The 15,480-nt window shown below is 33.8% G+C and overlaps 2 protein-coding genes across 2 annotated transcripts; one reads left to right on the forward strand and one right to left on the reverse strand.

The window, feature by feature from the left end:
- On the forward strand, nt 1-5,881 carry LOC149410941 (stromal cell-derived factor 2). Its single transcript, XM_089647461.1, has 4 exons — nt 1-102; nt 1,885-2,080; nt 2,834-3,058; nt 4,808-5,881. The coding sequence occupies exons 1-4, from the start codon at nt 15-17 to the stop codon at nt 4,980-4,982; spliced, it is 684 nt and encodes a 227-aa protein (XP_089503587.1). The 5' UTR covers nt 1-14; the 3' UTR covers nt 4,983-5,881.
- LOC149410942 (putative histone-lysine N-methyltransferase set-23) lies at nt 5,369-9,135 on the reverse strand. Its single transcript, XM_089647460.1, has 2 exons — nt 8,033-9,135; nt 5,369-6,626 (listed from the first exon to the last, which is right to left on the reverse strand). The coding sequence occupies exon 1, from the start codon at nt 9,025-9,027 to the stop codon at nt 8,182-8,184; it is 846 nt and encodes a 281-aa protein (XP_089503586.1). The 5' UTR covers nt 9,028-9,135; the 3' UTR covers nt 5,369-6,626; nt 8,033-8,181.
- Between the last annotated feature and the right edge of the window lie 6,345 nt (nt 9,136-15,480).

Consider the following 15,480-nt stretch of genomic DNA (forward strand, 5'->3'; position numbering starts at 1 on the left):
TTCATAGAATAAATATGGCGGCTGCCGGTCTGACGTCTCTCACTCGCTTATCTTTATTATTTACCATTTTAGTATGTAGTTTAATTATCAATTTAGCAAATGGTAAGTGAAAATATTATTGCTTAAGTTTTATTGTTACAATTGCTGAAAATTTGAAAAGTATTAGGCACGTTTTCATTTAAAAAATGCGAAATGTTTCTTTACACTGACGTGCTAAATTTCTATTGGTTGTTGGCTGTCAAATACACATTTTAATTACGTGGCCTAGCAACTTATCTTTTCGATATCAAATATTACACATCAATTTGCTCAAATAATGTATTAAATTATTATGTATTTCATACATACCAAAAAGTTAAACCTCAGTTATAAAAAAATCTAATACCTACATAATACTTAATGTGGTTAAAACTGATAACTGACAGACAAACAATAAATATACTGGAAAATCAAATTTTTTAAATGAATGTAATCACCTTTCTTTAGTTCCAATTGTAATTCGGTAAACTTGTCGAATTCTGCTGCATGTAAAGGCTCTAAAACAACACTTGATTTCAACTTAAATATCTAATGGAGACAACTATTTAGATCGAGGGTTTAAGTAAACATGCACAAAATAGGTTTTTAGGGTATTAGTTTGGGTTATTTTGATAATTTATGCGTATTTCCTAACCTTAGAACTTAACTTTGATTGAGAATGGAACTTTAATGCATCTTTTACATCTCCCACGACATAAATAGTTATTTCTTGTAGTAATTAAGTTGAAATGCAAGTGCTATTTATATATTTTTTTGCGTATTAAGCTTGCAGCGGAATTATTGTAATTTCTCAGTAGTAAGTCTAATAAAACTAAAGTAACCCGATTTTAAATGTCACTGAGGACATTTAACTGAATAACTAATGCACCGATTATATCCTCTGATAGTCAAACTTATCCTTAGACAAATTCTTGATGGTAAATTTAGAATAAAAAAAAAAATATACAGAAAATTGAATGTGTTTTGAAAATTGATTGAAATCGTTTTCATAAAAGCTCTCACTAATTTTTTTTTGCCATGAATCCAAAGTCATTAGGTTACAAATGATTCTATCATCACAACACATTTTTGACGTTGTGTACCTTAATACACATCATTCTTGAGTGGTATAGTCTCTAATATCTCTGGTGAAGGACCACCCTTTAGAATTGAAGCTGACAGTTCTAGCCAGATACTTCCCAAACTTTCTTTTTCCCAACTCCTTGCCGTCTAAAGGACCGTCTATATGCTCAATTTTACTTGCACAAGTAAGCATGTACATTAACACAGCTTGCACGAATGTTAGTTGGCACAAACTAAATTTGCACAAGTAAGCGAATACGTTAAAACTGCAAAACTGTATAATGCGTAAATAGTTTGTATATACTTCAAATGATTGCGACTTTTGCATAAACTGTTTGCGCATACAAGTCGCTGTCGTATGGACGCCACACAGTGTACCGTGTTTTTTGTGCATGCGAGTTGTTGCTTATAGACGAACTTAACATCCTTCAGTCTCAAAAAGTTCACTGAATTGGGAATTATAATCTTACAGTCACCAAGCAGTTGGGTCTCTAGTGCTGTAACAACAGGCTGTCAATGGCTTTGAATTTATGTTACTATATCCCACTTATACACCGCTCCTCACTGCGCAGCTCCATTTAGAATTTTTCACAATGGTTTTTACACATTTCTGGATGAAGAATTATTATTGTTCTGTACATTACTCGAAATTTTATTTTGAATCATGGGTGCCTGTTTATCACACACATATGTGACAAAGATAAACAAGAAAAATTCTTCGCTTGACACTGTTAAAAAGAGAAAATTTGTAACATTGTACTTATTTTTTACTATTTATTTTAGGGCACACAACAGAATTTGTTACGTGCGGCTCCATCCTGAAGCTCATGAACAAGGACCTCCCCCTGCGACTGCATTCCCACGATATCAAATACGGAACTGGTTCAGGACAACAGTCCGTCACGGCCATAGACCTGCAGGAAGACGTCAACAGTCACTGGCAGGTGTTAGCTGAAACGGGCAAGCAGTGCAAACGAGGGTACGCTATTAGAATCAAATTATTTGTTTTATTATTAGGGTTTATTGTTAATGGAATAACAACTGTACTATGGTAACAGTGGCCTACAATGGATTCTTACTCACTTGTCAGGTTCAACTGTTTTATTTACTTCAGTTTTTGTGCCATATAAGACTTGTTCGGGTGTTATACTCCACATTTCTATACGGTGTGGAAACATGGACACTTAGAGCCAGCGAAAGGAAACAGATAGACATCCTCCAAATGTGGTGCTGGAGAAAATGCTCAGAATTCCATGGACAGTCAGACACACTAATATCCATCCTGGAAGAGATAGGCATCCACAATAGGTTATCATTATACGCATCTGCCCTGATGATGGATACTGTAACGCTTACCTAAAAGTTCACAAAAAATCACAATAATAGTTATGGCTGTGAAATCATGTCTATCAAATGTCTGCCAACAGTGTATCCTAAGATACGACGAACACGTCGCTCTCCGAACCGAGAACTCTAATTTGAAGAAGTTTATGGTGACTGGCAAAGTGTTTTGCGGGGGACAGAGAGGAAGATCACCAGTGGAACCTCTGTGTCGGTGAACAGCTCAGGACCGTGAGGAGTGAAGGAGCCTTGTTCATCAGGGTAATACGAGTGGAAGAAACGATCCTCAGCAATAAGGAAGAGCTTGGTTCATCAGCTGTGGCATTAAATTTAGAATACATGTATTATTAAAGTGCTGCCATCATAATAATTTTTTAATATTTAATTTCAGAGATCCGATAAAATGTGGCAGCACCATCCGAATGCAGCACGTGGCGACCCGCAAGAACCTGCACTCGCATCACTTCACCTCCCCGCTGTCCAAGCAGCAGGAGATCTCGTGCTACGGGGACGAGAAGGGACTCGGAGACACGGGCGACCACTGGCAGATTGTCTGCAACCAGGACTACTGGAAGAGGGACGGATTCATTCACTTGCGACATGTGGATACTGATGTGTCAGTAGACTGGAATAATTTTTTAATTTTACAACTTTTTATCTCCACACGGGAGGCTCTGAGGAAAATCGTTTCCCTCAGGGCCTAAGTCACCTTTGGTGATGCTGTGTGGAGAGTCTCTTTGAGGAAAGGACTGACTGAATCTGGACTTTGATCCGTGATGTAGCAGGGAAGAATAACAGGTCTGTGAATCATTTCACAGCGAACATGAGAATGAGTAATAGAAACGACTTGTTCTAATCTGGCAAATGTCAACTGTAATAATGTTGGGCGTGTATTGTAGAATGATAAGCTAAGTACTCACTCTCAATGGTTTCATGCTCATTCGAAAATGTCTCAACGTGTGTATCGAGAACTGTAGAATCCATAACTCACAATGAAAATTATGTTGCGATCTGAAAATATTTAGTCGCAAGAAATTGCAGTTAGAAAAAGCTGTGCAAATTATGTGATTTAGTTTACCATATGCTAGTTTGTAGTTAGACATACAGACTAATTTCTCGCTTTATAGTCAAGATAGCAAAATTGTTTATGATTTTGTCTTTAAATAAATGATTTACTGTACATATTTATGTGTAGTCAAACCATAATTACTTAACCACATGGCTTTAAAAACAACATACAAGATAAGATAAGTACTATAATGTGGGTTATTTTATTTCTGCCCATTTATTATTAACCAGATTCAATAATGAAATATCGATAAAAATAAAACTTCAAATTGAGGTAATTATCACCACAACAAAACGAATGAGTACTTAAAACGATATTGTGCGCTTCCAAGATAGTCAACTTACTTCTTTTAATTTTTCAACGAGATTATGTTCATGAAAAACACCAACAACTTGCTGCTTCCAAGGTAGTCCTAATCCTTCTTCTCATGAATAATCCACTCTCTAGATCGATAACTCCGTCCTTTTTGTAGGAAACAAATGGGTTCAAACAAACACATTTAAATGCTTGCGATTCTTCATTGTCACACACCATCGATGAGGATAGAGGAAACTCAAAAAAAAGGCGCGACCATAGACAATGTAATTCTAATTCGGAGCCTACCTCATTAGCCTAAAATATTATTTAAAAAATAAAAATCTTTTAAATGTTAAAATATTCCTTCTCGACAAACGTAAGATGGAAACATGTTGTCCTGTTGAAAAACAATCGAGCTTGTGAAAATTGCTTCAAATTTGAATGAACTTTTTCAAATATGACTGTTCTTTTCTACTTCAGTATCGAATATTGAACAGAAAAATAAAATAAAACTCAGTTACATGTTGAATATTTTAATTAAAAAAAAACAATAAATTATAGATAACAGGTTAAGCATATTCTCATTTGAAGACCAAACACTGCTGTTATTTTTACTATTTAATTGTCGCCGTTTTCACTGAACTTAAGCCTAGTTGTTTCGCAGAAATTCACTTCATAAATGAATTATTCATATTTGATGACAAACGGCACAATTTTGTTTTTTAGACAGTTGAAAGGTTCCCGTTAAATGTCGTTCCAGCTTTTGAACAAATTGTGATCAGCAGAAGAGGACAACTATGTATCAAGTTGTAAAGCTTGTCAACTTATTACAATTTAATAGACCTTTCAAATGGCCATTTGATGTCAATGCTACATTTGAATTTCTGCAAAACAACAGGGCCTTAGTGAAAGACAGTACTGTCGTAGTTTTTCTAACCAGGGAATGTTTGTGTTTCTTTTTAATCGTCTCTTTTTATATCAAAATCATAATTTTTTCAGGTATCTTGCGGCATCGGGGAGGAATTTTGGGCGTCCCATCGAGGGACAGGGCGAGGTCGTTGGAGTGACTTCCCTCTTCAGCGCGTACACGGAGTGGAAAGCCAAGGAGGGCCTGTTCATCCACGCCTCGGACCTCGGAGGTGCCAACAAGGCGTACACTCACACGGAACTGTAGACTGTATAAATTAAATTATTTTGAAGTGCAACAAAAACTAAGACAGTTCTAATTATTAGTATGAGGTTTGCTTGTACGCAGTTTGACGATTGGATAGATTTTGTTATTTATTTATGTATATATACTATGCAGAGTGACACCTCGCCTTTGTTTCTATTTACACATCATACGCATAACATGATATAAAGTCATTGAAAGTGAGTGATGACATCACTTTTCATGACTATCACTTTTTAAAGGTGTTTTGAGTTGTCCGGTTACCCTCAGCGACAGTTGGCATGGGATATCATCTTCTGGGATGCTGTGTAGAGGGTCTTTTTAAGGAAAAGAAAGAGTGAACCTGGGTCTTGAAGAAACTTTGCTACTGTAGATATTATTGTATTAAATTTGTTTATTTGTAGAAGTTCCTCTTTATTTTTCTTTGCAAACATCAATCTGTTTGCAAGCGACATTATGCTATAATTTAGTTCAAAAGTTGTATTTTAATGAGTTCTGAGCTGTGTTTTAAATAATAAGGTGTGTATGCGTGTTTCTAGCGACCGATTTCACCAAACAAACTGAGCGACCGCTAAATAATAAATATATGTATATATTTTTTTTCACATTTTAGTGAGATCAAAAATTGATGATCAAATCAAATTGAGTCGTCCATTGGGAAAAAAGATTTTTAACATTCAATCATTTTTGTTTGGTGAAACCGACTGTTTGAATTAGTTATTTGTATATTTTAAAAACTGCCGTGTATTCCAAATTATGTGATTAAGTCTTCATGTAATAAAGTATAGGAACTTTAATTTTTCTGTTTATTTTGTTTTCTCTTCCATTGTTTATGTTATGTTAGAAAGTTGTTTGACAATTTGTGTGCACCGGGAGCAATAGGGAACAAAATAATTTATATGAACAACATTAAAGACTACAAATAACTAAAAATGTTTTATTTTTTTTAAATGAATGCAAGTGTAGCGGTAGCTGCTAGAATAATTCATAATATAACTACCGCTTGAAACCTTTCAGAGCAGTGCGCGGTACATATAGTACCTCCTCGTGTCTGCCGGAATAATCTGGAATGCCCTATATAAAGTCGCGCTACGTCGTGGTACCTAGTCAGTCTTAAGCACTCAGCAGGTACATATGAGCTATCCTGCTTTGCCTGCGGTTTGAGTCCATCATCAGCCAATCAGGTCCATCGTATCTTCGGCTTTCTTACTTCACCCTGGAGATACTGGAAGACCCATGGTGCTAAACATTTACAAATCTCGCAATGATGTCGAGCCACCGATTTCATAGCTACGTCCACTCAGCCACCGTTCATCTCCACTTCATCTGGTGTTGACCATCGACCTGTAGGATTCGCCACCGATCACGTTTACTTCAGCGTCCAGCATCGGTTCGGAGTCATCGCAACATCACTTCACTTACTCAATAAACGCTGTGATTCTACACAACATCTTTCATTCGTCTCTCACTTTATCAACCCCAAACAAGAAAAAAAAATTTCTTCATGTCATTTATGCACAGTACCTTTCCCAATCATTACAGTTTGAAAAAATGGAACAAGTGAATAATCGAGTTCTTTTGGTTAAATCCTTCAGGCCTGTGGAATATTTTTTGGAATTTGAGTCAATATTGCTCAGCGCCGATATTCTGAAAGAGAAAAAAAAATCATTAGTGTGAGAATAACGATAATAATCATAGAACAGAAAATTGATTTTATTGTTACTGATTACTGAACCTCTACAAAAGAAATTTTCAAAGCTTCTTTGTCTGGAACGCAACTATTTTCAGTTTATTATGTCTTAGGACGGGTTGTTTCGGAGAATTTGAACAACTCATCAAATTTCAATATTCATTTACGGGTTCTGTGAAGGTCCTATTCAAATTCTGTTATTATATCATTATAGGCTAGTTGCTTGACAGAACTGAAATGAAAACAGAATTTAAAAATATCTTTCATAGACCTTGAAAATTAACTTTGAAATTTGAAGAATTGTTCAAATTCTCCGAAACAATCCGTCCTTAATGTATTTGTATATTATATGCTATGAAATATCAAATTAAAAGTGACAAAAAATAAGACAAGAAGCCAAATAGGGTATTTTTGCAATAAAAAAAAAAATTACTATGTAATTGTGCCATTTTCGATTTTCTGCACAAAACCTGTTAGTTTTTATTTGTGAATTAGGTGGCACAGACTTCACGCTGTTTATAACGGTTTAAAACAACAAGCCCCAAGTACCGTTAGGAATATCGATGACATGCCTACCAACACAATAGGTGAGCTGCCTTTTGGCTACAAGGAGGATACTATGGACACAGAGCGACCCACAGCGGATCATGGTGATGCAACGAATTTCGTCACGTAAAGAAATAATCATATTAATTAGTTTTCTCTTTTTATATTTTAGTATATCACATGGCTTAATTAAATGACAACTTGTTTGTTATGTTTAAATAAACAAGTTGTCATTTAAATAAATTAACTATTCGATTAAACTTAAATATAATATATTGGTAACATTTTTGTAAATGAACTATCTGGAATCATCTTCGAGTTCCTGGCCACCCTTGAGATATAAATTAAATAAAATGCTAATACAGTCCTTTTATAAATTCATGCATAAAATAAATTATAGGTATATGGTTTATTAGAACCTGGTGTTTCATTTACTTTTGGACATTACTATTATTGATCTATCAATTGTTGTAATCCATACATTCATAATTTTGATTTTAAATTTTGAATTTTGGCGTCCAACGTGCCATGTTCATAGCATTATTTTTAATTGTTACACGTTTTTTATGTCAATGATTTTGTAGTCATTTTTGGAAGGTGCAGTTATAGATCGTTTTTGTTTACATACTTTTACTACCCGTAATCGGAAAAATAAACTGGAAATCTTCCACACATTTTTAACGGAATTCATAGTTTGTGAAAATACCCCAGTATTTTAAAAACTGTGAAACGATGTCACAAAACAAGAAAAATTAGAAATTTATAAGAAATGGCGAAAATTTAACTAACCACATCTCCATTTTGACGTTTGACTTACCCGAAATAATTTTTTAATTGGCATAACGTTGTTAACCCCCAATTTTGGCATAACGTTGGTTCTTATACGCTGCTTTAAAAGTTGGAGCTTGTTGTAAAAATCTTCCATTTATTTACAAAGTAAATGACTGCATCAATCATCCACTTTCTCTAATCATATGTTTCACTCGGCAGCCATTTTCGACATTTCTCACTTTTGCAAAGACATTGCATTCTATTTTCCACACTTGAACTTTGTTCTAAATTTTCTTCCTTTTTCGAACCATAGTCAAACGTGAGCTCTTCTTTTGCTTCTATTTTGTTGATGGCAAATAAACACAATTTAGGTATTGGATTATCAACTCTAATTGGCAACATGATGCAGTTCGGTTCACAATTGTGATTCATATACCTTCCAATGTTCCCAAACTCACTAGGATCGATAAAAGTCTGAATATTATTGTCACGTGTATGCTCGTTAACGCAAAGTATGTAATTCATCATTTTGTTTGTCTTGTTTAACATATTTCTATTAACTGCTTCTGTTTTTGATAGAATTTCTCCTGCGTATTCACAGATAAAACCTCCTTTAGGTATACAATCCTTCGTAAACAGACCAAAACCTTTAGAATTTTGATGTGCGTCACCATTTGAACAATTTAAAATAGTTAAATTAGTTCTGGGACCAAATTGTACAAGCCTATTACTGCAGTTGATGCCACAGGAACATAAACTATTGCATTCTATTATTAATTTATCTAATTGTAATGTAGAATCAGTTGCAACAAGTTCGTTATAACATTTGTTGTAATTTGCTTCCTGATTTAACAGACAGCCACATTTTCCTTCAACAGAACACACATTATTACAACAACAATGGACGGTTTGTTGGGAATTATAGTCTGCTTCAATTCTAAGACTATCTGAATCGGATTTTGAAGTGCTGGGAATATTTTCAGTGATGTAAAATATGTTTGGATCAATGTGACAATAGTCATCTTTGCATTCGTCCATCATATATTATATTTGCTATAAAATAATTATTATTTGAAACGGTTGAACACATTTATACTGCTATTATTAACTTTGACAGCTGACAATGTTGACCATAAATAAACCACTCATTCCCCGACTTGGCTGACAGAACAAGACCATAGAAAATAAACAATCAAAAGAATTTTATTTTTTCTATGCAAAGTTGCAAAGGACCAAACTTCACCAAACAGGACTCATTCACATAAATATATCTTACCCTTGGTTATTTATACAGGGTATAAATAACCGAGCCTCCCATTTAGCCAACTTTGTATTTAGTAAAAACATCATATTTTTAACTCATTTCGGTATGAAACAATCCGGTTTAAAGCAGGTAAAACTCAATTTTTTTTCTGAAAAAAATTAAAGTTTCATTTTTATTATTTTGGTAAACTTGTTGAATTGTCGGGATGCAAAGGCTCTTAAAAAAACAACACTTGATTTAAACTTGTCTATCTAATGTTTACAAGTATTTAAGTCGCACTAAATAGGCTTTTAGGGTTTAGTTTGGGTTATTTTAATAATTTATGCATATTTTTGATAAGAAATAATGGATCTTATACCATGTTCAAAGGTATTAGGAACTAACACGAAAAATTCTGCCTCAACACAGGCTAGCTTAGTGAGGCGGTATTTGAGAAACCTCAACTAAACGGCACTTTTATTTTTTTTTACCTTCATAATATTATGTTTGTATTTTTCTGTTAATTTTATAACCTTAAAAATAAAAGTTACAAATCAATGTACACCATAATATGTATTTATAGTTGTAATGTGTAAACTTTCATAAATAAAGATATTATTATTATTATCTCCCACATCATAAATAATTACTTCTTCTCGTAATTAAGTTGAAACGAAGAGCATTTATATATTTTTGGAATAAATCCCGACGCCGCCGGATCCTCAGCTTTTCATATAGAAACCGATGGTGAGACAGCACCCCGATTATAGAGGTTCGAGTTTTCCGCAAAAACGCTTTAGCTGTGTTTGGTGACCAGACCTGAATAGCCGGGTACTTTTCAACCGTCCTCTTTTCCTTTCTTGGAACCCCTCAATCCCGTAAGCCTCACAACATATCTAAATTGTACCCCATTTGGGAATGATATAGTCCCACTGGCTTCGGACTGTTGCAACTCGAGTGCGGTATTCACATAAACCTTTCTCCAATCTTCCCTAACCTATCCCTATTCTGTCCTCACTACCTCCTCATTCCTTCCCCATCCTGTCCTCTCCCATTCCCCATACCTTTTCCACTATTTCCCCATCCTTATCCCCATCCATTTACCATTGGATTGTGAAAATATACTAACTAAAGGACTGCCATGTGAGGTCATATTTATAAAAAGGCTAATTTCTTATTTAATACCTAGGCACATTACTACTGTTTTACTAATGTCACAGGCACAGACTTAAAATAATATGAATCATTTTCCAATATAATCATATTTTACATAATACGATCATAATAAAATATGTTAATTTTAAATAATCGATAACACTTTATCACGATATCAATTTGTCATTTGATTTTTTTTTAATGTAATGTCGAAACCGCTCACATCCTTGTGAAAAGGATTTTTAATTCAGTGGGAAATCCCAACGCTGCGTATTTTAGTTAAACCATTAATTTTTTTAACTACTAAGGGCAGGTTGATTTAAGTATAATCATACAAACATTTTGTTCGGAGAGATGACACGCTATGTGACGTCTCGCTCTACTTCGCTATACGGGAAGACGAGGAAAAGTCCTTCTAAGATGGATGAAGTCGTATGACACAAACAGAGGTCAAGCAGTTAGAGCTAAGGGTTTCTCTTCAATTTATTTACTATAGGTACCATCAGGAATTCCACAAGGATCAAATCTTGGACCTTTATTATTTATTTATCACATATAAATTTCACCTGTGACATCGCATACTAAATTCTAAGATTCATCATAACAGTGACGAAACCATTCAGATGTGATTTATCTAATAAAAATACTATACGTCTCTTTCGTTCGCTCGATATTAGAATTTGGATCAGTAATGTAGAATCCCCAATATAAAGTCAATATTAATTCTATGCAAATCTCCACATTTCTCACACATTATACATGGATTTACCACACAAACGCTGAGCGTGTTTATTTTTACTCGGGACATATTTTCAATTCGTATGGATATTTCAGGTGAGTAATTAATGCTTATAATAATGTGTTATCCTTTGTGCTATACATAAAAACCTTGTCTTGTTAACATTAGTTTATCGTTAAAAAAAGATTTATTGAAAATTAATTTGGAAAATTGTTCAAATTATAATTAAAATAATTATCATTAAAGTTATTTAAAAACTAAATAAATAGCAACATTTTGTTCTGTTATTTAAAATATTTTAGGTAACATTCATAAAAAAAGTTTATCTTTAAATTTATCGATATATTTTTGCTCTATTTTAAACAAATTAACTAAAGTATTATCATTTCTTAATATTAGCGCTCTCCCTCTAACATTTGTATTTACATATCTCCCTTTCAAACCATCTTCTTCTTATTTTTAAACGCTTACTACGAAGCCTTGCAACTTTAGCATAAGCATTTTTTTGGATTCACTTCAATTGACTTGATATAATATGGATATTCATATTTGCATTCTATGTATAAGCTGTTAGTTTCTTACAAATGAATAAATAATCATAATGATCTAAAAATAATATAAACAAACAATAAAAGAAATTCCAGTGAAAAATATAATGACATTATAGCTTTTTATACTTAGGTATTCAGGTGGAAGGTAGAACAAAAATATATACTTAGGTATTGAGGTTGGAAGGTAGAACAACAAATGTCGAAAATATACTTAGGTTTTAATGAGTCTAGTTTTTGCACTGTTAATTCGTGGTGGAATTCCATTGTAATAGAATTAAAATTAAAAAACTTTTTCACTTTGTTCCACTTATTTATTATTACCAGGACCGGTTTCATCCTACTACGGACATTTTCAGACTGGACCAGTCTGAAAATGTCCGTAGTAGGATGAAACCGGTCCTGGTAATAATAAATAAGTGGAACAAAGTGAAAAAGTTTTTTAATTTTAATTCTATACTTAGGTTTATTTATTTTTTGGAATAACTTAGTGAGTAAAACCTCAAATTGTAATATTTAATTATTGAAGACAATATTAGCGATTCTTAAACGAAAATCTGATACAGAAAAATCAGAAAAAGATAGGTCACATCAAGGACTCGAACCCTGGACCCTTGCCTGAGTATGGTATCATAGCATGGGGAGGCAGGGCCGCCGACAGCTAATCTGGGCCCCAAGTCTAGTAGACTATACCGGGCCCCCTCCCCACAACTTACCGGGGGGGGGGGGTGAGATAACAATTAATAAGTTCATGCTTACCTGCTACTGCTAGGAATACTACTTCATTACCTTTTCTTATACCATTAAACCAATCATTCGAATTTAGCATAATTATTCAATGGAAATGTTTAAAAAGTTATGGTGAATACTCAAAATAAAATACTTGTGTTTCTTGTTTGTGTGTATTTACATATTCTTCGTTAATCAAGATATCTTGAGGCTAAATTAAATTATTATATTTGAAAGACAGAAAACAGGTAACAAAAATAAATAATCAATTTTCAAAACCAATGGAAAATAAATTAGGAGTACCGCAGTGATCGATCCTTGGACCCCTATTGTTCATACTCTATAAGTCTATATTAATGACATGGTGAAAATATTTTCAAAATGCAAAGTACCTACGACTATTTGCCGATGATACACTTATGTACTTAATTGGAGATAACTATAAAGAACTAATAAATATTTTAAATAATGAACTAGATGATGTATCAAGATGGCTAAAAATAAATAAGCTTAAATTAAAAACAAAATGTATGGTGATTGGAAATAAGAAGACATTCAGTGAAATCCAAATTAAAATTGATGGTGAAATTATTGAAAATGTTACTGAAATCAAATACTTAGGAGTTATATTAGATTCCAAACTAAACTTCAATAGACATGCCGAATATACCCAAAAGAAAATTGGCAAAAAGATATCTTTTTTGGGAAGAATCCGGCCTAAAATTTCCAGAAAAATCGCCATCACCATTTCACTTCAACTACTGATCAAGTATCCCTTTCCTCTGACATGAAAGAGAACAGAAAAAGTTTCAAATTCTCCAAAACAGAGTAATGAGAATAAAACTCCAAAGAAATAGATTTTTAAAAATAATTAAAATGTTAAAGGAACTTAATTGGTTAACCGTGAAACAAATACTGACCTTGAACACGTTGATATTTATTCACAAAATATTAAACAACATGTTACCAAAATACTTCTCAAATAAAATCGTATACATTAAGGACATTCGCAGACATTACACAAGGACTAGCAAGGAAATAAGATTAAACAAAAAGGACAAAACGAATACGCAAAACAGTTTGCTGTATAAAGGAATTAAGTTATATAACACACTGCCAGAAACTCTAAAGTCCTCACCAATTGAAAAGTTCAAGATGTATTGTAGGAGCTACATAAAACAAGAAAAAATATAGTGAATTTGAAATATTATAATTAATTAACTGCAATATGAAATATTATAATTAATTAGAAATTGGTAACCTTAAATGTACAAATTACTAAAATAAAATTCAAATAAAAAAATATATTATAACAACACAGATACGTTAGTAATGGAATACTAAATTGGAATATTTTTAAAATTATAGTAAAAACTCCACAAACTATAAAAAAACAATATAGGCAAATAAAAATTGTCATCTAAAATTTTGCTTTTCTACTTTTCTTGTTTGCAAAGCTAGTTATAACATCATCAAAATCCAAGTTTCTGGCCAGACCATTTTCTAAAGATAACATTCCCAAACTTGTTAAACGTTCTTGACCCATTGTGGAACGCAAAAAGTTTTTCACTCTAGACAACAAACTAAAAGATATTTCTGCTTCCGCAACTGTTACAGGCAGAGTACAGAAAATTCGAATGGCAATTACTACATTAGGGAAGAGATTTGAGAGTTTTTGGTTTGAAAGAGAATTTAGTAACTGCAGTGGATTTAAATATTCTGAAAAGTTTCCTGGTTGAATAGTTTTTAAGTGTTCAATTTCCAAAAGCGTTTCTTCTTCAGATACATCAGTTTTATAGAGATCACACCAGTTTTTCGCCCTTTCTTTTAGTTCTTCTTGAGTCATACTTGGGTATTGCCAAAGAAACTTAAACAATTCATTAATATTGTTGACAGCTTTGTATCTTCCGGTCAAGTTTCCAATGACACTGTCAAACAACACATAAAAAACATTAATTTTAAAGTTCTCTTCTGGGCAATCAATCTGTTTTTCATGACTTTTATCAGCCAAAACTTTTGTCTTTTTTCTTTTTTTTTGGAAGTTCTTGTGAAATTACAATATTTTCAGCTACAAGTTTACACTCTTCTAATATTCTAGTCCACTTAGAACGAAGGGTAAATAGGTTTTCAACTAAGTGTTGCAAATTGACAACTTCCACGTCCAGAGTTGCTTGTCTCGCTTGCAAAACTACACTCCAGGAGTTTATTTCAGACAACACTTTAAACCAAGGCTGCCCAACCCCAGGCCCGCGGGCCATAATGTGGCCCGCGAACGAATTACAAGTGGCCCGCGTGGCCATTTTAATTAAATAACCATTTTCAAAAAACCCGCCAATCCGCCAATTTGAAAAAGTATCGCTATTTGGGCTACTCAGACCGAGAATCAGCGACGAAAAAATCTAACCTGTTGAACTTACTTTTTATACAAAAATACACCGGTTTTGATATAGTATTTTTTGCGTCCGAAATGGAATCTTGTAGCCACCCCCCATGGAATTCGAAAAATTGTTGTGGGGAATCACATACGATGTTTTTGGGTGCGCGGAATTTTTTCTCAGCGAAGTTCCGTAACAACCCCCCCCCCCCCATGGATTTCAAATATTTGGCGAGGAGCACTCATTTCGAATTTTTTTTGTGAGGAATTATGTTTTATAGAAATTCTCTAACAACCCCCCCCCCCCTATGGAAATAGGAACCGTCAGGTATTCAGTGGCCCGCCAGTGATTCAAAATCGTCAATTTGGCCCAACTGTTAAAAAGGTTGGGCAGCCTTGCTTTAAACCATGTCGTAGACATAAGTAGACATTCAAATGTATTCATATACTGTTCAATGCCCTTAATTTCGGCCAAAGTTTGAGGAGTGAGATAAAGCTCTTTAATCTTACTAAGAGCAACTTTCAGTCCAGGAATATGAGCAGCAAAAGGCCCCACGCTATCAACTCTTGCAGACCATCTTGTTTTAGAATGAGAATGAAGCAAACACCCAATGTTTTCTTGGAGAATTTCCCACCTTTGTGGACTTGAACTGAATACATTGTAGCACTTTTGGACGATTCCGAAGAACGTGATAGCCTCTACACA

Source organism: Hesperophylax consimilis, chromosome 26, assembly GCF_061612785.1.
Source record: "Hesperophylax consimilis isolate HC1 chromosome 26, BYU_Hcon_1.0, whole genome shotgun sequence".
NCBI classification, from domain to species: Eukaryota; Metazoa; Arthropoda; class Insecta; order Trichoptera; family Limnephilidae; genus Hesperophylax; species Hesperophylax consimilis.